This window comes from Humulus lupulus, chromosome 4 (genome assembly GCF_963169125.1).
Source record: "Humulus lupulus chromosome 4, drHumLupu1.1, whole genome shotgun sequence".
Lineage (NCBI taxonomy): Eukaryota > Viridiplantae > Streptophyta > Magnoliopsida > Rosales > Cannabaceae > Humulus > Humulus lupulus.
The window spans coordinates 1,967,715-1,993,823 of record NC_084796.1 but is presented as its reverse complement, the minus strand read 5'-3'; the positions used below and the strand labels follow the sequence as shown (position 1 = coordinate 1,993,823).

Genomic DNA, 26,109 nt, shown 5'->3' with positions numbered 1-26,109 from the left:
TTTATTTTTAAATATTTATTACAACTCAATCCTAAATTAATTTTCATTAGTTTAGTCTTTAAAATGACTCACATTTCTTGTAATTGAATCATATTCGTATCGATACAATTATGACGTGACATAATTAAGATAAACACGAACACAATTATTTTAGCACGACACACAATATGAACATGACATGATTTTTGTAATTTTATCATATTCGTATCGATACGATTATGACGTGACACAATTAAAATAAACACGAACACGATTATTTTAGTAGGTCACACAACATGAACATGGCACGATATGATAACGCAATTATTGTGTCATAATACAACACGAAATTAACACGAGTAATCATAACTATATAAAATATATATTAAATTTGTGATAATTCTTCATGTTATCGTAGCGACACGATTATTAAACGTGTCGACACGATTGTGATACAATGCAATTATAGTAAACATGAAAACGATGCGATTATTTAACGTGTCGAAAACTCCGACAAGAACACGACACGATTATTAAACATATCACCTAAACTCATTTATTTTGTGTCGTTTTCAAATCATGTAAAAAATGGCCAACTCTAGTATTTGAATTTGTATTTACTATTACATACTACTAATAATATGTATTTTTTAAATAATTAGACTAATCAAACTATTTTATTTTAATACTTTTAAGTGTAATCTTATTCGTCGTCTTCTTATATGATTTATCGCAATTTATCATATTTTTTTTAAAATTGATGAAATAAATAAAATTTGAAGATTAATGGAATTAATAAAGGAATTAAAAAAAAAAACAATGCAAATATGAAGAAAATTAGATTACAAATCAAGTATATAGGTGTAATTTTGAAGACAAAAATATTATTCAACAAATAACTTAAGAAATTAACTTATTTTTATTCATGAAAACTTTTTAGGAAGTTTTATGGTAGTGTGGTCAATTTTACCTTATCAGTACAACACACTCTTTATATGGACATGTGGAGATATTTTTGTTATACCTAAATTTCGACAAAGTCATAAATGAGCCTTGAAATGTAGGTTCGTAAAGTGAAAGCTCGAAAATAACAAGCAGTAGCTGGACACTTGTACAAATTTGCATGATTTATGTCTTGTTCTTGTTGGCGATCGAGCACAAGTTTAAAAGGCTCAGGCTTAAGCATCAAGCTCGAAGGAACAAATCTTCTCTGATGTATATGGGCGCTATTCGAGTCTTAGTTGCAAGCTCGAAGATATTGGTATTCAAAGATTGAGCTCGATGAAATCACTAGCTAAGGAGGAGGCTGACTAGAATAACGAGTTCGAAGTGTTGGTCGATCTCGAAAGTACGTTAACCTTGCGTTCGAGGTCAGCAACGCATTTTGCACACGACAACTGTTAGGAGATCCCTATTCTTTAGGGATTTTGTTGTTATCTGGTATTAAATTTTAATTATCATGGATATTATGCATTTAATGTATTAATTTACATTTTATTTCAAATCTGTATAATTGATTGTAACTTCCTGAAATAAGGGGAATATATTATGTCAACTAGGTCTATAAATAGCCTGGTGAATTTCATTTGTATTCACACACAATATTGTACTGTGAATACTTCGTTGAATTACTTTGAGAAAGCTTGAGAGAGTATTACGAATCAATAATGTTGACTCGTAGACTAGACATATGTTAACAGTTGAATCACGTAAAAATCCTACTGTTCTTTTCTTATTTTTTGAATCTTTGTTTAGTGTTTTCCAGATTTAAGTTGACGAAAAACGGCGTCAACAATTTTTATCATGATTTTTTTCACGATAATATTTATTGTAGTAATAATGAACCTGCTGGAAGTTTTTTAGAAATTCTGAATAATTTACAGTACAAAAAACAGAGTTCAAATAACTATTTTTACACACGTATAAAAAAAAATAGGTATGTGTGTAATAAGTTATTTAAATTATATTTTCGACACTGTAAATAATTCAAAATTTACTTATAACTACAATAAACGCCATCATAAAAAAAACTTAGTGAAAACGACTCCATATGCCTATATAAAGAATGTATTCTACCAATATAGTAAAAAATATTACCTTACCAATCACGTTCTCTAAATTTATAGGAATTTTATAAAAAAATATTGAGTAATAATATTTATACCAAAATATTACACTAATTAATATGAGAATTTTATTTAACCAATTAAATTATTTAAAAAAATAATATCACATTAGTTATTGTAATATTTTGGTGCATAATAATAAAAAATTCTATCTTCATACTTGTAACAATTTCCACATCGAAGAGATGAAAGCTCAAGGCCCATTGAAAATGTAGAAAGCCAGAGGCCCATTTCAAAGGTAGAGCCCAAGTACTAGTAGAGTCGTTCTCTTCCCAATGAGTAGATGCCACGTATGCAAGCTTAGTGTAGTCTCGGGAGCAGTGTATAATTTGATCTCCATCTTCATCTTCAATCTTCTTCTTACCCACTTTTATCAATGGTGATATACTATAAAGATGCTCAGCTGAATCCTCTGCCCTTCGGACTTCTCATCCGATTCTGATCTCTTCCCTCTTCGCTTTACAGGTTCACCATCTACTCATTCTTCTTCTTTTTCTTCTTCCTTTATTATTCTCTGAAGTTTCTTACTCTTTTTTTTTATATATATTTTTATTTTTTATGATGATGCCTAGAGGGGAGGGAAGAACCAGTCTCAACTGACCGGTGAGAGTCTTATTTTCTTTCTTTTTCATCTGGGTATTTGTTTAAGATTTTATTTGAGTTAGAAACTGAAGAGAAATTGCATCCATTTGATTTGTGTTTTTGAGCTAAAATTTTTGATTGCATCATGTTTGATAAAAGGTCAGAGTTTTGGTTATCATGATTGAACTGTTTGAGGATGATTCAATTGTTTTCTCTTATGCCTTAAAAATTGAAAATTGTTAGTTTTGAAGGGTTGATTTTTATAGCCATAGTTATGTACTGTTCAATGTCTGATTTAGGAAATTGTAGTGGTAAGTCATTTCCTTGTTTTTTGATATTGGGTTAGGTTGACCCTGTAATCTTCGGAAGGCATGAAACTCTATCAAGAATTAAATCCCATGAGGTTAGGAGGAGCAAATCATGAGCTTGAGAAATTTCATATCATGCTTAATCATATTTTTCTCTACTTTTTTTTTTTCTAAGTAATTAATTTTGACATTTGATTAATTTATCTAGTGCTTTTGAACTAAAACGCTATGGATGGATTGTTAGTTCATATCATCAAACTTAGAGGACAAATCAGTGGTCAAATAGTTCTCATTCAGCTTGATTCATGTTACATTCAATTGGGTTTGGCTTCTGAAATTGAAAATGTGGAGAGATCTTAAGATAATTTTTGATTTTACAGAGATGGAGCACAAAGAGACAGGGTGCCAAGTGCCTCCCGGTGCTCCCAAACTGTGTGCCAACAACTGTGGATTCTTTGGAAATGCAGCAACAATGAACTTTTGCTCTAAGTGCCACAAGGACTATATGCTGAAAAAAGAACAAGCGAAGCTTGCTGTGTCATCCGTTGGGAGCATTGTTAATGGCGGTACCACTGACAAAGGCAGCAGCGAACATCTTCCAATCGAAGTAGAACTAAAAGTCGGCTCAGCCAAGTCGATTCTCATTCCAACACAGGCACCCTGCACTTCATCTACGAACACAAAGGACGAGGAGAACGCGAGAGGGAGTCCAAACAGGTGCAGCACATGTAGGAAACGCATTGGCCTAACGGGGTTCAGTTGCAGGTGCGGAAATCTCTTCTGTGCAGCCCATCGCTACTCCAATAAACACAACTGCGCTTATGATTACCGAACCGCTGCTCAGGCTGCTATAAGAAAAGCCAACCCTATTGTCAAAGCAGAGAAGCTAGACAAAATCTGAAATGAAGGTTCATGTGCTGCTCTTGTGCTCTCTTTCTTATCTATATCCCATGAGGCTTTATATTAAGTTTGATCTTATTGTGTTTTGAGTCTCTTTATGTTATGGACATGTTGAAAGCCAACTCAAATACTTATAAAGCTAATATATATATATATACCACTTTGGCTTCATTATCTCATATGCTTGTTTGTGCTGGTTTAATCACCTCACTCCTCTTGCAACTACAGCTCTCTCCCAACATTCTCTTAAAGTGTACTGAAGCACCAAGGACCCATCTAAGCCAAGCCGGACCCCTCATGGGAAAGTGACCTTTTTGCTGCTTAACTGTCCCCACACAGTACAATATTAGCTCGAACATCCTTTTTTTTGTCAATTCCTTACCTAATATGTTATCTTTTTTTAAGATTCGTCTCAACAACGATCTTAAAAACTATAACAATTGCTACGTAGGTATTCGCAAGAGTCGCGGCCCACCTAGAATGTAAAAATTACAAGTTTGAAGGGCGTATTAGCATAAAAATATCAAATAGGGACTAAAATATAAATGAACTATTTCTCATTATTTATGCTATCTTTCTTAGTATCTTATCTTTTTCATTTATTTAGATAATATTCCCATTATCTAACCAAGCTTTTGAAGAGACAAAAACAATTAAATAGATAATTCAAAGTAAAATCTCCATGAACAGATGATATTTGACGAGTCTGGCTTTTTTTTTTTTTATAGGACAATTTGGTTGGTTGTCGAACTCATCTCAAAAGACAAAAAATCTTAGTAGATGTAAAAATATGGGATAAAGATTAGAGTCCGAACGATAATAAAAGTCAATATAATTGTGTCAAAAACGAAGTTGACAAATACCTTAATAACACTTTATATAGTTATCTCACTTGTGATATGTTAATGTTTTGATTAGATAAGTACATGCATACACATGTATTAGGTAGATATTAACTTAGCTTAGCTTAGAAAAACTATGCAAAAATATAAATAAAAAATGGTGTAATTGAAGGAGAATTGCTAAAGGCCACCACTAGTACCCAACACTACAAGGAAATGACATATCGTTATTGGTGCAATCTAATATCGGATCTCACATATTTGAATTTAATAAATATTATCGGGTATAAGCAACCAATCATAGGGCGTTACATTATGTGGTGTTGGGTACTTGAAAGTGTCAAATAGTAATACTCTTGAAGAAATGAGGTTTAATTAAGAATTGATAAGGGATACTACTGGTGCACAACACCACAAGGAGATGGCATATCGCTATTGGTGTAATATAATATTGGGTCCTACATGTTTGAATTTAATAATTATTATGAGGTAATGTTAACCAATCATGGGATGCCATCTCATGTGGTGTTGGATACCTGAAAGTGTCAAATAACAGCACTCTTGAAGAACTGGGGTTGAATTGAGAATTGATAAGGGACACTACTGGTATCCAACACCACAAGGAGATGGCATAACGTTATTGGTGCAATCCAATATCGAGTCTCACACATTTGAATTTAATAATTATTATGGGGCATCGCCAACCAATCATGGGGTGTCACCTCATGTGGTGTTGGACACCTGAAAGTGTCAAATAGCAACACTCTTGAAGAAGTGGGGTAGAATTGAGAATTGCTAAAAAACACCACAAGAAAATGACATACTGTTATTTGTATAATCTAATATCGGGTCCTACATATTTGAATTTAATAATTATTACGAAGTATCGCTACCCAATCAGGGATGCCACCTCATGTGGTGTTGGACACCTGAAAGTGTCAAATAGCAACACTCTTAAAGAAGTGGGGTTGAATTGAAAATTGTTAAAGGATACTACAGGTGCCCAACACCACAACAAGATGACATACCGCTATTGGTGTACTCTAATATCGAGTCTCATATATTTGAATTTAATAATTATTATAGAGGTATCGCTAACCAACCACGAAATACCACCTCATATATTGGGTGCCAAATAGTAATGCTCGGTTGAATTCTTTATTGGTGTAATCTAATATCGAATCTCACATATTTGAATTTAATAATTATTATAGAGGTTAGGGGTGAGCATCTAAACCGACAAACCGCGGTGACCGACCGCACCGCACCATACTACACCGCAAACTGCAGTGTCAAAAGTGTAATGGTTCGGTATGGTTTGTATTTGAGTTAAACTGTGCGGTGCGGTGCGCGGTTTGGCGGTGTAAAATTTTGGTTTGCACCGCACCGCACCGCATACATACAAATATATTAAAAAAAAATAAACTTTACATATATACCATTTTTTAAAGTTACCCAATATGGGAGACTTGTATATTTTTTTTGTGTTTCACTTAACTTAATTGATAACTTGTGATGTTGTTTAGAACTTATTAAGGATTTGTTATGAACTAAGGATTAAGTATTTTTTTTAAAATTTAAATTTTGTTATGACATATTTTTTAACACAAACCGTAGAAAACCGTCCAAACCACACCGCAAAAAATGGTTTGGTTTGGTCGGTTTGGTGCAACCAAATCACACCGCATGGTGTGTTCTAGTTACTAAACCACACTTGTGGCGTGGTGTATTAAAAAGTCTTCAAACCGCCCAAACCAGGTATCGCTACCCAATCACGAAGTTCTACGGTTGAATTCCTTACTTGTGGGGGCCAAAGCCAAACGGTACAATTCAGGTGGAGGAATTTTGGGCAAGAGTGAGGGACTAATAAAAGCTTACTATATTTTTCTCCCAAACCAATCACCATCAAGCAGTGTTAATCCGCCACGTACTTGACACCTTGAATCCAATTTGGACCGTCGGATCAGTCCAAATCTACGGTGTTTGACTTTGGTAGGAGGACAAAACAAGGCAATCCACATCGTGGGGCCCTCCTTCAATCCTAGTGGTGTGGTGGGACCCACTCAGCCACCGGCCCTTTCTTCTTTTCTATATATCCTCTTCCATTGTGCACGTGTGTTGTGTAGCTTCAACCAACGACCTATGTATATATATATGAACAATTTCAACATGGTTTTTTTTTTTTTTTTTAAATTGAAAAAAAAATATATGTTAATAAATAAAATAAAAAAGTGTACAATAGCTATTGTTCGAGGAAAGAGTATTGTGGAAAAAAAAAAATTGGTAGTAAGTATTGTTATACCTCTCTATTTTGGGAAATAGAGAAAAAGAAAACAAATATTGCAAATTTGAGATGATTTTGGTTGGTGTGAAGACTTTTCCTTATCAATAGAATTTGCCTTTTTAAAAAAAAAAAAAGAAAAGAAACAAAGTATAAATATTTGTAGTTTTTCTTAATATATATAATTTATTCCTTTTTGATGATATTCACTAAATAATCTATTAAAAATAAATTTTAGTATAACTCCAATAGAGTACCAAAAAGTTTGTGCAATACTATATTTAGTACAACTTACCATTCAAATTTGGTACATGTTGAAAATTGTGTTAAATTTGGCACAAAATATAGCATTGGCCAAATTTGGTACATCACTAAATACTGCTTTTTTATTTACCATATTGCTACTAATTATTATAATTGAGTAGTTGACAATTAATGACAAACCATATATTATTTTTTATTTCTTTTTCTTAATGAAATTTTTTTTAAAATATATAATTTAAATAAATAAATAAAAAATAATAAAAAAAAATTAAATTTTGTATGTTCTCCATAAATATTAAATGAATTATTGACGTTTTGTGTAATTTGCATCTTGTGCATTTGAACATAATTGCAAATATTGGACAAAACATAGCATTAGCTTGTTTTTTTGTGTGTGTTAAATTTGACAAGAAATTTACATTTTGCATTGGATAACATAAATTCAAATATTATAAATATTTAAGCAATATACTTTTAAAATAAATTAAAAATATACATATTTATTAATATAAATTCAAATATTATAACTAGATATTTATTAATTATATTAATATAAATTCAAATGTTATAAAATATCATTATTATAATAATATGTAATACAATACTAGATATTTAACAATTATATTAATATAAATTCAAATGTTATAATTATTATTATTATAATAATACATAACATATAATATATAATCCTAATTTTTATAAAATTTTGCTAGAATAAATATTTAGTAATTATATTAATATAAATTTAAATATTATAAAATATCATTATTATAATAATATTTAATACAAAACTAGATATTTAATAATTATATTAATATAAATTTACATGTTATAAAATATTATTATTACTATAATATATAATATATAATAAATACATTATATAAGTGTCTTATGTGTACAAATTGTATGACTGTGTAACTAAATAAGAAATTAGAAAATATTTATCTTCTATCGAGAATAAACAATTTTCTTCTCCAATCATTAATGTGTGATTTGAATAATATCATAAATATTTTGTATCTTAAGTATGGTAGTTTGTGATATACTAGGATATTGTATTATTAAAAAAAACCATAAACAATATTTTGATTTAATTTTTGTTTTAATATGTTTATGAAATTATTTTATATATAATATTATTTATTTATTTAAAACTTATATCACAATTATAAAAACTTAATAAAAATAATTAGTAAATTTTCTAAATAAAAATAAGCAAACATGCATTGCATGTTGCTTGCACCTAATAATTATTGTAATGTATAAGAACAAGTATAAATTTATTTATTAAAAATTTGACTAAAATTATGATTAAGTTTAGTATATTTTATCAATAAATAATTATTATTGAAATTTTCTAAAATAAATAATTAAATACCTATATACATAAGTAATGGTAAGAAAATACAAAAAAAATCTCAATAATATTTTATACATGATATGATAGAGGTTTATCAACAAGGATAATCAAGCTAGAATAATTGATGAATTTATTATAATGTGGGCACCCATGATTATATCACTTTGTAGATATTTTTTTAGAATAATAGGACATAGATATTTATAAAAGAAAAATTATTAAGATAATTGTAAGTTGGTCAATAATATTTGTAAGATGGTCAAAGAAAATAGATAAAACACTTAATAATTTTGTAAATATAATTATTTACAAAATTGAAATTTGATGATTAATAGTATAATTATGATTAATATTTTCAACAAAAATAACAATCTCTCCCATTAAGAAATATTAAAAGAAGATTGAAGTTTATTGGACATAACACAACACTTGCTAGACTTGGTTGATTTAATAAAAAAAAAGGAGTGGTTTAGTTTCAAATTAGCAAATTGGATTACGTAAACCAAATTAATAATAATAGTAATAATAATAATAATAATAGATAGGGATTATTTGGTGCAACTCATAATTTTTTTTGTTTGCTCCCCGTGAACAGATTTTAGCGTAATTTTATTTTATGATCGTGTATATTATAGTTATTATAATATTTTGTAAATTTTTAGAAAATTCCAAATAATTTAGAGTACCGAAAACAATGTTTAAATATATTATTTTCCACGCGTATAAAAAAAAATAGTCACGCGTGCAACAACCTATTTGAACTTTATTTTCAGTATTCTAAATTATTCATAATTTTATGAAAATTTGTAGAATACTCTAAATAACTACAATATACACAGTCATAAAAAAATTGCGTCGAAAACTGTTCATGGGATGCAAACAAAGTGCATCTCTTTTTGTTTTCAGTACTCTAAATTATTCAGAATTTTATAAAAATTTGCAGAATACTCTAAATAACTACAATATACACAGTCATAAAAAAATTGCATCGAAAACTGTTCACAGGGTACAAACAAAATGCACCTCTTTTTGTGAGTTGTACCATATAAATACCCATAAGAGATATAGACAGCAAAACTTCTTATTCTTTCACAAAAGTTACGACAAACCCCAATAAAAAAATTGACAACAAATTCTCATTCCGTCAATAGTTTGTTGCAAACAAGTCCCTTAATTATCTTTCTACACGTGTCTTATAAAATTTTGATACGTGTATTTTAGTTGGTACTTAACATACTTATATAATATTTACGAGAGTCTTACTTTCAACAAACTATCGACGAAAAGTTGTTTTGCCGTCAAAATTTTTGATTGAGGAGTTTGTCGCAACTTTCGCAAAAGAATAGACGACACAGGAGTCAGCCACGTGGACAGACGCGTGTGACGTACACGTGTAGGATACGGTGAGGCGGAAAGGGAAAGATTAAAAAGAGAAACAACTAAATTAGGATTTGTCATTTGAAGGGGTAAAATCGTAATTTCACCACCACGGTGGTCAGATAGGGCGGCCCAAAAAGCCCTCCCTCACCTCACGTCACAACCCGCAAGTAGCTCTCCTCCTTTTTTTTTGGTGGGTTCGATGAATTTACCATTTTGCCCCCACTCCTCCAACTATTCCTTCTATGCATCTCTACCCTACCCACCGCCGCGTTGATTTTTTTTATTTTTCTAAAAAATAAAATAAAATTTGATTATTTCCCTCTACCCACGTTATCATGATGTGATTGATTCAATTGCACTTTAATTTTATTTTTATTTTTACCAAAATTATAATTATAATAATTAGTTTTCTTTTTTTGTTTTTCTTTCTCCCCACCGAATTAATTAAAATAATAATTTAAGGAATACAATTCATTTGTCATGATGTACCTGTTTTTTTGGTTGCATGTTATTTAATTTTTAATTATTAGTAATAAGAATTGATTATTTGTGTACGAATAATTAATGGAATATACACTTTTATTTTTAATGTTATTTTGTTAATTCTTTATAAATTAGCATTCTAAATAAGTTATGTAAAAAATAAATCAAATAATTTAGTGCAAAATGACACTTAATGTTGTGTGAAAGTAAGTAAATGTCCATATTTTTAATTTTGTAGTAAAATAGTTTAATCATCTATTTAATATCACATATTATCAAATATACTCTTTAACAAATTACTATTTTATTCTAAATATTTTAATATTATTTTTTATTTTAAAGTTATTTTGATTTTTTTTTGTTTTTTATGGGTTGTTGAATGATTACCACACCACAAAATATATATACTGAGTTGAAAAATAATATACCATCAAAACTTACAAAATTATTACTAAAAAAATGTATATACTATGCTAACAAAGTTATATACTACCATTAAAATGTATATACCATGATACAAAATTATATACTACCACTATGTATAATAAAATAGAAATTAAATATCACAAAAAAAAATTATATACGATATCACAAAAAACATATACACTAATTGGAAAATAATATACCAACAACCTATAAAAAACTTAAAAATCAATATAATTTTAAAATAAAAACTAATTAAACAAACCTAATATACATATACCACTATATTAAAGTCATACAGTCCTAAATAAATAAATAAATTATAAAAAAAATGATAATTTAGGTAATCAACAATGTAAAAATGATCATTTATCTACAATTTTAAAAATGAAGACATTAGCTTCTTGATGGCTTTATTTTTTGTCATTTCCTATAATTTCTCAATAATTTATGCCTAAATTACACCTTCTTTATTACATAGATATTTAAATACATTTTCCATATATAAATAATATTTTTTTTTTAAAAAGATACACTTTAAAGATAAAAAAAAAATATTGTCGAGATTATAATTTTATAAAATATAATCATAAGAAATATCTATTATGCAAAACATTCTTTTATATATTGAATAATATTATACAAGCAGATTAAATAATAGGTGAAAATGACTTATTTTTTAATCTTACATTTTAGTGAAATTTTAATAATTTTTTGTAAAATGATTTATGTCTAAAATTTTGATCAACTATTTAAAAAATTTCACCAACTATCTAGAGTGTCTTATGTTATTTTGTAAAAAACTATCGAAACTAGACAAAAATACAAACAAAAAAAAATTCTTAAAAAATTATGAAACTTTGTTAGAAAACCATTTAATAATAATAGGATATACGTATTTTAAAGTTCATGTAATTTATTTTTGTAATAATTAATATGTTGCGTCGGTTATTACATAAACTTGTGTAATATATTCCTATTATCCATAACTAATCGTGTCATAATTACATAATTAGAATAAACAAGAGAATTAAGAGGTGGTTTGACTTTTACGACATCGTCAAAACCAAGAGATTTTTTTATTTTTTATTTATTTTAATTAGACGGCTAAGTTAAGTTTCATCCTCATGCCTCACCTCACTCAATCAATAAATCCGGTCCCATCTCGTTCTGTTCGTATTCTATCTTTTCCCCCTCAATAATGACGATTGCCACGTCATATCCACTCTAGAAGAACACATAAAAAAACTATTAATTAATTGCAAATTAAAATAAAAAGTCGGAAGGGTAATTTGGTAAAACTACGAAACAAAAATATGTTGGATACGCGTCTCTATGAGGCCCATATTCCATCGCCATTACCGACCTCTCAACCTCTTCAAATCCCCATTTCTCTCTCTCTCTCTCGCCCAAACCCACGCCTCTCTCTCTCTCTAGCTCTCTTCCTTTTTGCTTTGATTCTCTCTATATTTCTCATATTTCTTTCGATCTCGAAGCTTTTTCTTTTGATCTGAGAAGGATTTGTGAGATTTTTTGGTTGGGAAAACCTGATTCAGAATCACTAGATGGCACAGAGAACGGAGAAGGAAGAGACGGAGTTCAAGGTTCACGAAACCATAACCCTCTGCGTCAACAACTGCGGCGTCACCGGAAATCCGGCGACCAACAACATGTGCCAGAAGTGCTTTAACGCCTCCACCTCATCGTCTTCTTCTTCTTCTTCATCGACGACAGCAACGACGTCGTCTGTGTCTGCATCGACCGTGAATTTGAAGTTTTCAGCTGAGAAAATCTCGAATTCCATCACCGCGTCTCGTTCATCGGACAGATCTGATAGTTTTCCAGCTGAATATAGTCGTAAAACGATGGCGGATAGCTCCAGATCAGACGAACCAGTTTCTGCTAAGCGCGTGGTAAATCGATGCTCCGGTTGCCGGAGAAAAGTCGGTTTGACGGGATTCCGGTGTCGATGCGGCGAGCTCTTCTGCGCCGAACATCGGTACACGGACAGACACGATTGCAGCTACGATTACAAGACGGCTGGACGCGAAGCCATCGCCAGAGAAAATCCAGTCGTCAAAGCCGCTAAGATCGTCAGGGTTTGATCGATACATCGATCGATTTGTAGAAAAGATATAATTATCATCAGAAATTTCTCCAAAACAAATTCGCGAAAGAAGAAGAAGAAGAACACAACATCAACAACAACAAACAACAAAAACAAAACATCTATAATGATCGATGAATTTACGGGGATCGCGATTGGATTTCCCGATCTCCCTCTCGGAGATTGATTAGAGTCTTCTAGGGAGTTTTAAGTGAGAGAAACATAGAGAGAGAAAAAAAAAAAAAAAGAAGAGTAAAAGATTGTTATCGAAGATCACAAATTCTCTCTGATAATTATCTTTTTATTTTATTTTTAAATTTTAATTGTTTGTGTTGTTTGTCTCTTTCTTTCTTCATTTCATTTCTTTTCTTTCTTTTTTTTTTTCCTTTGCTTGATTTGAAATGAATCTTTATTTTCCATTTCCATGGCGTTTGATCAGAGTTTTTTTTCTTCCTGGTTTTTCTTGAATGGCATAGACACGTAAATTCGATGAAGAAACAGGGGCATAAGCGTCAATATCTCGCGAGATAACGAAAAAGGTATATTATCGCGAGATGAGCCAATAGGACGTAGCCATGTGCATGTGTGTTGTGTATAGATATAAAAGCTGTAAAGTGGGTTTTGAAGGGAACATTTGCGTATGGTAATTAGTTGATGTTTTCGGAAAATAATATAAAATAAAATAAAAGAATGGACATCTGAGGATATGATTGATCAAAATCAACGGCTGTGATTTGATGTTTCGATGAAAAAGAGAGTGTGGGCCCCACTTTACAACTTGTCTTAGGTAGGGACCACTCTTGTGTTGTTTCACTTTGATTGAGGACTGTGACCTTTGATGTCATGAAAAGGTGTCAGTGATGGTAAAATTAATCAATTTTTCTTTTTAACATAATATACCTAAATTTTAGCTCTACCAATCATTATGAATTAATTAAAAAAAAATTATTATAATTTACATTAATGCCCACAAATATTACCCTCCACAACTTTTTAGAAACAAAAAAAAAATCCTACTTAATCATAACTTGTCATTAATATAATTTTAGTTATAAACTATTTTTTTTTAGTAATAAAATTTGTTGTGACTAAAAATATATTTAGTGATAATAAATTATAATTTTTGTAACTAATACTTTTAGCTACAGACTCTTTTTAGTGATGACACGTAAAATGATTTTTTTTAGTCACAAATTTTTTATTTGTAGTTACAGAATTTATTGTGACTAAAACTAAGATTTTTTGTAATATTACACAAAGTAAAACACACATTTATTGTGTGTAATACAAATTGTCATGTTACTGTATGTAATATTTATATATGTATTTTGAGTGCACGTATCAGTACTCCACAATCTATGAGTGTGTTAGACAGAGTGAAACACACAGTTATTGTGTGTAATACAAATTGTCATGTTACTGTATGTAATATTTATATACATATGTTGAGTACATGTATCAGTACTCCACAATCTATGAGTGTGTTTAAATAATCAATTTGTTTGTCGTAACATTGTTAATGACGATTTAAATATGATTATGGAGAAAAATAATTCTTATTTATTTATTGTGTTTTTTTTAATATTTTGTTGCTTAATAGAAGATTCATTTGATGTTGAGTCTATAATCTTAAAAAATTATTATTTAATTTTGTTTTAAAAAGTTGAAATGTTTTATGTTTTAAGTAAGTTAGGTATCTATTCATTAGGCCTATTGTTAATTGTGTGGTTGTAAAGAATAGGAGAGATCTCTCCCTATAAACCCTATTATTACTCAACCCCAAAAATAATACTCCAAAACACAAAATTGATTTCATATTCTTGCTTGGATGATAAGAGATTATACTAATTCAATTAATAATTTAATTTTCTTAACTTGGAATCTTTCTTTGGAATAGTCTCTCTTCTTGCATAGTTGGTCCATATTATCATTATTATTAATTTAATTTTGAAATCAATATTCAAATTATTTGTTATCAAAACTTCTTAGGTGGGCTAACCAAAATTTGTATCATATTCAAACCAACATTTTTTTGATTTTTTTTAAAGAATTATTTTATTTATTTATTTATTTTAATATGTTGATGAAATATATTTCCCCTAAATAAAGGACAGAATAGTCAATAGTCTTAAGGAATCAAAACCATTCATGTTTCCAACAATTTGCATTCTTTTTTCCTTTTCTTTTCTTTTGAATAATACTTTGTACCTTTTTATTGAATATAAAAAATAATATATGTTTTTGTATGAAACCCATAAAGTATGCAAAGTAACACAATTTTTTGTCACAATTAAATAAATAAATAATAAATATTAGAAATAATGTTAGTGTTAGAGGCAGCCGTATTAATGTTTAAAGATAATATATTATTATGTAAGTAATAATTAATAAATATAGACTTTTTTTTTGGCCTCTATTATTAGGGGAAACAAAAGCCAAAAAAGATAGCCATTAATAAAAGTGAAACAAAGGTTTGTTATGTGAAATATAGTTAGGAAGGAATCTAACACTTTTTATGACTAAATACTTTGTATGAGTTTTTATTTTTTTATTTCCCATAATAACAAACAAAGGAGTTGTTTGGTAACACGTAAAAAAAATAGTTTTTTATTTAATTAATTAGAAATTTGAAAATTAAACCTAAAATGTGTTTGATAATTCTATTTTTATTTATTATTTTTTCAAATTTTAATTAAAATTTATTAAATTTTGAAAAAAAAAATTTCACTTTCAAAATTTTTTTAAACAGTTTTCATTTTTTTCTTTTCTTCTTCAAATCAACACCTTATACTGTTAAACAAAAAATAAAAATAAAGTTATCAAACATATTTATTATTTTTTGTTTTTAAAAACAAAAATAGTTACCAAACATATTTTTATTTTTTAAAAATAAAAAAACAAAATAAAATAATATTTCTATTTTTGTATTTAAAAAATTCAAAAACAAAAATTTTACCAAACATGCCCAAAATAAATTCTTTTATTTTTTATTGATGAAAAAACATTATGTTCTGTAAAGAGTTATTATGATATAAATATATATATATATAGATATAAAGAAGATAATATTAAGCTCCAAATGCAAAGTGAAAGATTGTGTTCCTCTCTATATAATAGTTTGTTTTTGTGCTACTTGTTCTTTAATGCTTTCTTAGTTGTCATATCTATCTTTTCACTCTTTTTTTCTTATAATAATAATAATGTAAAAATTTGATAAAGTTTCAATTCCAAACACACCAAGACATATGAGAGTTGCAATAATGATTCCAAATACACCAAAACATAATTTCTTGATTTATTTATTTTATATAGATGTATATATTTAGATATATATATTTTTATGTAATGTTGTATGGATATATGACATATATGATATAACAAGAGAGGTACTGATAAAACACTTTTTGAAAGTGGAAGAATTGTCTTTAATTTAGAGACAATTATTATAACAAATTAATGTAATTGCCTTCTTAATTACTATTTATATATCCTAGATAGATCAACCAATAAAATAAAACAAAATTAGTATTTTTTATTCTTTCTAATATCTAAGTAATTATGGTTGTTCACTACATTTTTTGCTATTAAACCTTAAGAAGAGAGATTAAAGAAACAAATAATACGAACACAATGATTTTTACGTAGTTCATGTTATAAAAAAATCATAGTCCACGAGTCTCTAGTAATAAGAGGATTGGAAGCTTGTGATGGCAAGCTCCAATGGTGTATTCTCAGACAGTGTTTAGATTACTCTGAGTACAAAATATTTTCTCTAAAAAAAACTGAACTTTTTATAATGAGACTCCCAGCTCTATTTATAGAGACTAGGGTCATTAATACTAATCATCAGTTATTAATACACATTCTTCCCATTATTGGGGGTTAATACCAATTCAATGCATTGGGCTGCATTGAATAGAGACCATGACTCAAGTGAAATTTAAGGGCCCACTGCAGAAAGGCACCTACTTTATGAGGAACATACCCCAAGTACTGTCAGGGCGCGCTGTAAGTACCTCCATGTCAGGCGGCGCAGTGGGAGTGCGAGTTGTTGAGTCGTACACTCGACAACATTATTAGCAGATTGTCCAAAAAGGTTGTTGGACGATGTTTTTGCACTGCAAACCCGCATTTGCTAACACGTTGCGCCTCATCTTAGGTCCGAGTCCGAGAACCAGAACCTTGGACATGGGAGACGACTGGGGGAGGAGAGCCCTCGCCTTAATTGTCTGAACTGGAGAAATTCAAACTTCGAGAGAAAACCTTGGAGAGTAATCTAATAATGCACCCACGACCTACTGCCAAAGACAAGAAAGACAATGTCTCACCTAGGAGGACCCTTGCCCCGAATAGAGGCATCGGGGAGTAACATACCCCGATGATGTCTATGAGCGTACGAGTGAGTCACTGGAGGTTGCCACGTGTCGGAGGTGAAAATACGAATAAAAATAGTAAAATTTTAATAGCATGTTAACATATATTTCACTATTTAGTATATATTTATTTATCTAGAGACAGTATTCAAACTAAAAATACTTTAATACCACACCTTTTTAACAACTAAGAACTAAAATCATATTCATATCATATTTTAAAATAATAACTAAAATCTATTCGTTTTATTTTACATAATATTTTTTTCAATATACCATACATATCACTTAATATATATATTTTAATTCTGTAAATATAGAGAGTACTGTGACCAAATGTAAAAAAATTGTGAAATATAAAATCTGATGGAGTATACAATTTCTTTATATTTTAGAGAAAAAATTGATTATATTTTAAGACCATACAAATTTATAAAATTAATTTTTTTTTGTCAATGTAACAATAATAAAAAAGTTTAATATAAACATATCAATAATGTGATTATCTAATGAAAGTTTTTTGAAATTTTGTTTTTATAGTTGGAAAGAGAGTACACGTGTCAAATCTCATGCTGCCACGTGTCACCAAACCATCGATGGCGCCAACAAACAAATCTTCATCACTGATTCCTTACTTTGCTCAAAACCAAATCAATGGAGCTTCACTACTATCATCAATGGCCATACCAAACCCTAACAATGTCATCATCTTACTTTCCCTACAATGCTCCCAAACTCCACCACCACCGTAGTCACCGCCGTCTTCTTCTTCTTCCTAACCCTCTGCGATTTCCTTCCACCGGCGTTGGTGTTACTGGAAATGGACAGCAAAACTACCATCGGAACACTCTCGCGTGGTGTTCCGGGTTGAGCCGGAATGACCTTTTTATTCCAAACGCAGGAGCCAAAGGCGCTGCCTTGGTGGTCGACGACCCCAAATTGGGCCGTTTTCAGGTCTCGCGGGGTTACCCGGCGCCGCTTGGTGCTACGCTTCGTGATGGTGGCGTCAATTTTGCTGTGTACTCCGGAAATTCGGTTTCCGCCACTCTTTGTTTGATCAGTCTTTCCGATTTGGAGGAGGTAATAGCATTTTTCTTGTTACTGTTGGTTTTGAAAAAAATAAAAGAAAAGAAAATGGGAATTGAATTGGTGAAGAGAGATTTGGGGATTGTTAAAGAACTGATCTTTGGGTCTATGTGATGCAGAATAGAGTGAGTGAAGAGATACCACTCGATCCTATAGGTAACCAGACTGGAAGTGTTTGGCATGTTTTTCTCAAAGGGGATTTCAAAGATATGCTTTATGGTTATAAATTTGATGGTGAATTTTCTCCGGAAGAAGGGCACTACTTTGATCCTTCTCGTATTGTACTGGACCCCTATGCAAAGGTTGGTGCCGTTGATGACCCATTTTCAGTTACATGTTCTTCAGTGTTTGTTCTTGGTTTTCAGTAGTTTATACAAACAGTGTTACATTTTCTTAGTATGCCTAGCTTGAAGAATGTATGGTTAACATGAAGTTTTAATGGACACTATGATTTGATTTGATTTCTAGGCAGTCATTCGTAGAGGAGAGTTTGGAGCTTTGGGATCAGATGGAAATTGTTGGCCCCAAATGGCATGCATGATACCTTGTATTGATGACAAGGTACTACTTTTTTTACTTCCACAAAGAACATGTTCTTCAGATGCGTGGGAGTTTATTGTTACACTGGTTTCCATCCCTTTGAAACATTTGGAAATTAAAGAAGAATTAACCAGTAATCTAAAATTCCATTTTAATGTCTTTTTTTTTTCGTTCTTCTGTTTGATTTCAGTTTGACTGGGAAGGAGATTTACCTCTTAAATACCCACAGAAAGATCTTATTATTTATGAAATGCACGTGAGAGGGTTTACAAGGCATGAATCTAGCGGAATCGAATTCCCGGGGACTTATATTGGTGCTGTGGAGAAGCTTGATCACTTAAAGGTATAGAATATCAACCTTGTAGAACAAATTTGTAACTCTTTCTAGGGAAATTGCAAATTTGATGCAATGATATCGAACTTCATAATAATATATGCAGCATTCATGTTATGTTAATTAGAGAATCACTTATTATAACTGAAACTTCAGTCTTTGATTTACCATATTTAATGCTGAAGATAAGAAATTTCAGTGGTTAGTCTTCTTACCATGACTGTAATGCTTTTTGCTTCAATTCATACCAGGAAAAACCAAATATTATCACAGAATAATCTCAGTTGTGCATGGATTCTATCCAGGAAGGCAAAAAAGGAATGTTTGAGATGCTTTCTGGATATGCTCATTAAGTTCCCTTTATTTTGTAGGAACTTGGGGTCAACTGTATAGAGTTAATGCCATGCCACGAGTTTAATGAGCTTGAGTACTACAGCTACAATTCTGTTCAGGGTGATTACAAGTATGGCATCTAATTTTATATCTATAGTTTTCTGTCATTAAAGCAAGACTCTTTCTGCTTATCTAATTTTAGTATGATCGTGTAGCAATATCCAAATTTCAATTAGTCAAATAATAACAATAATTGTATAAGCTAATTCACTAAATTGTCGTGATGGAGAAAAAAACCTTTCATGACAAGCAGATATCTATATATTTCACATTGTGTTCTTAGTCCTGATAATGGTTCCATAGATATGGAACAGGCAAAAGTTTTATTCAGCCACATGTATTCCATTTTGTTCTCAGGGTAAACTTTTGGGGATATTCTACTGTCAATTACTTTTCACCAATGATACGATATTCATCCATTGGCACACGTAATTGCGGACGTGATGCAGTAAATGAATTCAAGTTTTTTATCAAAGAAGCACATAAGCGAGGAATTGAGGTGAGAGCTAGTAGTATAACTTCAGATTTTTCCTTTCCCCCCAGATTTTATTTCACAGAGTTCAATGCTCGTTCATGCATGCAGGTGATCATGGATGTTGTATTTAATCACACAGCTGAAGGCAATGAAAATGGCCCCATTTTATCTTTTAGAGGTGCTGATAATAGTGCTTACTACATGATTGCACCTAAGGTAAAACATACTTGTTTGCTGTTTGTGTTCTTTGACTCTTTTTCTGGTAAAATGCGCTTAGTCTGTTAAATCATTGATGGACCATTTTGTGAGAAAATACTATTATTTTCACTCCCATCTCTTACAAAATTTCCCTTCAGCTGCATCTCTGTCCTTTCTGGCTCATTCAAATGTCTAGAATCCTTGTTTTCTGTTTCTAATTCTCTCTTTCTCTCTCTCTTCCGGTTCTCTAGAAAATAAAGTTTATTTTTTATTATTAAATGCTGTGAAACGATATAATATTCAACAAACTCGTAGAATGTTTTGGCTTTTTTGGACCAAAGCCTCAAACCACTACTGCTCACTGATTTTTTATTAAAGATATTTTAAAACATGTCACATAAAGGTTTAGCAAATGATTCCTAGAAGCAATATTAATCATCAAGTACAGATTGATTTTCACTTCCTAGAACATGCCTTCCAGTATGGATTTTTTAAACACTGTAAAGCCTAAATATATTCCGTGTTCTGAAATTCCTGATTTTATGTCCTTCAGGGAGAGTTTTACAATTACTCAGGATGTGGTAACACCTTCAATTGCAACCATCCTGTTGTGCGCCAATTTATTGTAGACTGCTTAAGGTAGATAATATAGTTCTCTATCCTTCAATTAGCATATCATAATTGCTAAAGTTTATTTTTTGAACCTAATGTTATCTTGAAGGCATCTGAGAGAATCATTGTATTTTTATTATCACTTGATCAGCTTTTATTGTCTCTTTCACTCTTTCAATGTGTGATTTCGTTATTTGAATCCAGTCTCCACACCATTGCTTTCCACTCATATTCTCCTTTAAAACTTTGTTTCTGAGTATTTGTTCATTTACGTTCAGTTACAATTGCCAATTATTTTATATCCCTAGTGTTGAGGGTCTCTGTATTTCTTCTCTGTAACAGATATTGGGTAACAGAAATGCATGTTGATGGCTTTCGCTTTGATCTTGCTTCCATCATGACAAGGGGTAGCAGGTTATTAGACATACACTATTGTGTCAGTTTATTCCGTGCATTGATTTTTACTGTCAGTCTTCTTATTTGCTTTTTTTTTCCTAAATAGTCTTTGGAATGCAGTCAGCGTATATGGTTGTCCGATTGAGGGTGATTTTCTCACAACTGGCACCCCTCTTGGCAGCCCTCCATTGATTGATATGATAAGCAACGATCCAATACTCCGTGGAGTGAAGGTTCTCCTTCGGGGTTTCCGATTTATCCCCCCTCCAAAAATTTGAACTTTTTTATGTGTTATTCTTCTACTAATTGATCGCTAAATGAACTTACTTTGCCTCTTCAAATAGCTTATAGCTGAAGCATGGGATACAGGAGGTTTGTACCAAGTTGGCACCTTTCCTCACTGGGGTATTTGGTCAGAATGGAATGGAAAGGTTTGTTTAACATCTAATAATTGTATTCATCATCCTAACTATTAGAAGTAAAAGAAAAAAGAAAAGAAAAGGTGATATGATAATACATAAAACAATTGACATCACTTTTTTCCATTTCCATTTCCATTATGTAACCACCAACAACAAGTCCGTAAAATTGAATTTCCATTTCAATGTTCAGTTTCCCATGTTGCTTTGATGTGATTCTTTAATTTTCAATTACAGTATCGGGACACAGTGCGGCAGTTTATAAAGGGGACAGATGGTTTTTCAGGGGCTTTGGCTGATTGCCTTTGTGGAAGTCCTAATCTATACCAGGTGATTTCAATTGTCTGTTTCCATCTCTAAATAACTTCTAGAGATTTTCTGGACCTTCTACCATGTTATTGTTTCCCAAGAGACTCTTTATTCATATTTTTACTTCTATGACTTAAGTTTGATAGTCACTGTCAGCTACTTTTTGTTGGAAATGTTCAATATAGCAACATAACATGGTTGAGGGCTCATTTATTCTCTCTTGTGGCTAATTGTTCTTTAAAATCTTGGAGTAGGAAGGAGGAAGGAAACCGTGGAATAGTATCAATTTTATCTGTGCACATGATGGTTTTACTTTGGCGGATCTGGTTATGTATAACAACAAACATAACTTGGCAAATGGAGAAAACAACAATGATGGAGAGAGTCATAATAATAGCTGGAACTGTGGACAGGTATGTCTGAATAACTCGTGAATAATTCACTTATGTTCCTTGTAGATCTGGGTATCGTGGGGAGCATTAACTAATTGGGTACACCATACATTATAATGTTTTTAAGATCTTCCTTACCTTTAGAAAAGGAAAAGAAAATCCTCTTGCATATGCATGGAGATAAAAAGGTGTCGTTTTTGGCATGCCTTAATTTCTGTCTCAAGTCCGTTGACATAATGCTTTTGATGGAATTCTCTAAGCATCCTAGAAATGGACTCATTATCTAGACCGAAAGCTTTATTTAGAACTCAAATGTCTAAGGATGCTTGCTTCAGCAAATAGAAAGAACTGTTTGTAAACATTTATGGTAGTGGACAATATGAGTTAGACACATATTTTAGTATGATATGTATGCTCTAATTTATCTGTTAAGATTTACGCATAGAGTTTGAATTTTAAATATATAGGAAGGAGAATTTGTAAGCATTTCTGTGAAGAAGTTAAGGAAGCGACAGATGCGGAATTTTTTCCTCTGCCTCATGGTTTCCCAAGTAAGGTTCAATTCTAGTTCATTTTCTGTTCTCAGTTGGACTGAAATCACTTTTGTTTTCTATAAAATCAATGGGTGACCAGATATTACTAGTTGGTGTCATAATCTTATTTCTTGAGGAGACCTTCTTGTCTCCTACTTATTTATTGATTATATCAAAACTGAAAGAGGGAATTCCAGCAGGACTTTTACCTTTCTACATTGCTGCAAATATAGCTAGAATGCACAGCATAATATTTCTTTACTCTTTTTTGGTGAGCAGGGTGTTCCAATGATATATATGGGTGATGAATATGGTCACACAAAAGGAGGAAACAACAATACATATTGCCATGATAATTATGTGATTCTCTAAACTCTTCTGATTCTCTATACACTTGATCAATCCCATTTGTTAATGCTGATTTTGACTACACTGCAGCTCAATTACTTCCGGTGGGATAAGAAGGAAGACACCTCATCAGACTTCTTCAGATTCTGTTGCCTTGTGACCAAATTCCGCCAGTAACTAATTAACCTCTGAATTATGGTTTGCTTGCACTTTTATATTTGCTTTGTGATCGACCTCTTTCCATTTTATGTTAAAATGTTATGATCTTGCAGGGAATGCGAGTCACTCGGCTTAAATGACTTTCCAACAGCAGAGAGGCTGCAGTGGCATGGCCACGCTCCTGGAATGCCGAACTGGTCTGAGAGTAGTCGTTTTGTGGCCTTCACTCTGGTAGGTTCTATCTTAAAACTCAAGTTAGTTTTATAATTTGTCACGGAAACTAGAACCCTTTAAGCTCGAAAAGTGGTTGGTTACTTGGTATCTTGGCTTTTTATATTGGATTTTGCTAACATTATCCTTTTGACTGGGCAATGTACACAGAAAGACTCAGTGAAAGGAGAAATCTACATTGCCTTCAATTCCAGCCATCGACCAGTAACCATCACACTGCCAGAGCGGCCTGGATACAGATGGGAGCCGTTGGTCGACACTGGCAAGCCTGCACCCTATGACGTCCTCTCTGCCGATCTCCCAGGAAGAGATGTCGCACTGAGACAGTATGCGCACTTCCTCGACTCGAACATGTACCCTATGCTAAATTATTCTTCCATTGTTCTATTACTCTCGCCAGATGAAATTGAAGTTGTTTGAATCACAAACTCCAGGTTATATTAAAATTAAAATGTAAGTAACTACAGAGTTTGAACATCAAGCAAGGTAATGTTTGTCTGATTTTCACCGCATTAGCTAATCTAGCTGGTTGTTGTTGTTGTGGTGGTAGTGGTGATGGTGGTGGTTTGGGGGCGAAAGTCAATGCCTTGAACAACCAGACCTGATTTCCAGTTGAGTACTCTGGTCTCCTCCAGACAAGTCTCGACAGAGCCACCATTGTCCACTTCCTCGCCATTGAAGAACTCTCCCACTTTCAGCTCGAACCACCAGTCCTCTAATTGCTTCAGCCGCCCTCCTCCACCATTGTGCACCAAGTTTATTTCAAGCTCTGGCTTCTCCTCCACCATCGTTCCGTCTGGTCCAAGGAATCTCATTGACACCCGCACCAGTTCCAGTCACTGCCACTCACAGGCGATGCTGTACACCAAGAAAGCTGCGTAGTTGGTGCTAGGTGAGAGCACCTTCTTCTCCATTTTCCCACATATGTCTAGCCAACACACGTGAGGCTAGACATCAGCATGTACACATATACATATATATATTTATATATATATAGAGAGAGAGAGAGAGAGAGAGAGAGAGGTGTTACTACATGAGACACATGCATCCTTCTGGTAAGGTAGTTAAGGTTGTCAAACGAAGACGTACTTCTGAGTGTCCAACTGATTGTCGTTTTGTAACTTCACGACCTTTCTCTTCTAGTCGTTTTTCATTATCCATAATAGTAGAGAGAAAGAGTACTTTCTGAGAAAATAAGACTCCAAACTCCAAAGCCCAGCCTATGTTATGTTATATGGTATCAAAGGAAAAATGAAGAGATATGGTGAATGAAAGCAAATGAAATGAGATCATTTATATGGTTCTTGTCGGTCTCACAAAAAATAATAAATAAGTAGTCGGTTTGTCTCCTATATCCTCTGTCATCAAACCAGAATGACGAATAATAAGATTAAGATTATATTAATATTTGTTTGTACTTATATACATATAACATTATTATTTTTTACTTTCTATTTAGGGTTTATACAATTTTAAATATTCTGAGTTTCAAAATTTTCTCGGAGGACAATGCTATGTTAGTGAATCTTGACATGTGGCCAGTGCTCATTCTGAATGTCCTATCCCTTGATAAAGAAGTTGCAAAGAGTGTCAGTCCTCGACTACTCGTGACTAGAGAACATGTCTTCGGGAGCCATTCGCGAAGACATGTCAAAGAGTCTCTTGGGGATCTCATTGGAAACCTACTCGCATGCCAACCTCTCGAAGGCCCGAGAAGTCACCCAAGGGGACAAGCTAGAGGATTTCCCAGAAGGTAGGACTTGCGAGGAGTACCTTTGACAGGTCCACATGTTCACTTATTTCTGGCATTTCGGCTCACTACTTTCCTATACAGAGTATCAACCAAATGGTGGCACTACCACCTCTTTATCTCTTTGTTTTTCCCGTGCACGTGGGGACCACTCCATTTCCTCAAATGGAACGTTCGTGAGGCCGAAGCAACTATGCATGTTTTACCAAATCAAGCACCCGACTCCTGGCATGGTGACACATGTCACATGATCCTTAGAACAATGGATATCCCCACCTAATCGGGGATTTAACACTAATCCTATAATTTACTTTATGCTAATCCCCTCATGTTGCCTATAAATAGGGCAAGAGAGGATCATTTGTACAAAATTTTCACTTTGGCGCAAGAACTATATTCTCGCCAAGTTGTAACCCTAAAAGAACTTATGATTCGGAGGAGTTTTAAGTTTATACAAGTAACTCGTGGACTAGGCCTCATTAACGGGTGGACCACGTAAAAGTCCACATGTTAGTTTCTATTTTAC

General features: G+C 32.0%; 3 protein-coding genes across 4 annotated transcripts; all 3 read left to right on the top strand.

Moving 5' to 3' along the window:
• The first annotated feature begins 2,462 nt into the window (after positions 1-2,462).
• On the top strand, positions 2,463-4,074 carry LOC133829611 (zinc finger A20 and AN1 domain-containing stress-associated protein 8-like). Of its 2 annotated transcripts, XM_062259339.1 has the most exons (3): positions 2,463-2,570; positions 2,680-2,708; positions 3,376-4,074. In XM_062259339.1, the coding sequence occupies exon 3, from the start codon at positions 3,378-3,380 to the stop codon at positions 3,894-3,896; it is 519 nt and encodes a 172-aa protein (XP_062115323.1). In that variant the 5' UTR covers positions 2,463-2,570; positions 2,680-2,708; positions 3,376-3,377; the 3' UTR covers positions 3,897-4,074. The 2 variants fall into 2 exon arrangements, with proteins under 2 accessions (XP_062115323.1, XP_062115324.1); XM_062259340.1 differs by lacking the exon at positions 2,680-2,708 and having other exon boundaries at positions 2,490-2,570.
• An 8,209-nt stretch (positions 4,075-12,283) lies between these two features.
• Positions 12,284-13,454, top strand: LOC133829610 (zinc finger A20 and AN1 domain-containing stress-associated protein 5). The gene has a single exon (XM_062259338.1). The coding sequence runs from the start codon at positions 12,494-12,496 to the stop codon at positions 13,031-13,033; it is 540 nt and encodes a 179-aa protein (XP_062115322.1). The 5' UTR covers positions 12,284-12,493; the 3' UTR covers positions 13,034-13,454.
• Positions 13,455-18,043: 4,589 nt separating this feature from the next.
• LOC133829609 (isoamylase 1, chloroplastic) lies at positions 18,044-25,242 on the top strand. Its single transcript, XM_062259337.1, is given in 17 exon segments — positions 18,044-18,488; positions 18,614-18,796; positions 18,963-19,055; positions 19,225-19,377; positions 19,740-19,831; positions 20,119-20,260; positions 20,345-20,452; positions 20,988-21,073; positions 21,389-21,460; positions 21,549-21,675; positions 21,787-21,873; positions 22,099-22,191; positions 22,425-22,583; positions 23,030-23,113; positions 23,375-23,616; positions 23,716-23,833; positions 23,984-25,242. Coding segments are annotated over 17 exon segments (2,535 nt in total). The 5' UTR covers positions 18,044-18,062; the 3' UTR covers positions 24,254-25,242.
• Positions 25,243-26,109: the final 867 nt, after the last annotated feature.

What these genes read in the sequence shown, in the direction of transcription:
- LOC133829611 (XM_062259339.1), top strand. Translation starts at nt 3,378, where the DNA reads ATGGAGCACAAAGAGACAGGGTGCCAAGTGCCTCCCGGTGCTCCCAAA.
- LOC133829610 (XM_062259338.1), top strand. Translation starts at nt 12,494, where the DNA reads ATGGCACAGAGAACGGAGAAGGAAGAGACGGAGTTCAAGGTTCACGAA.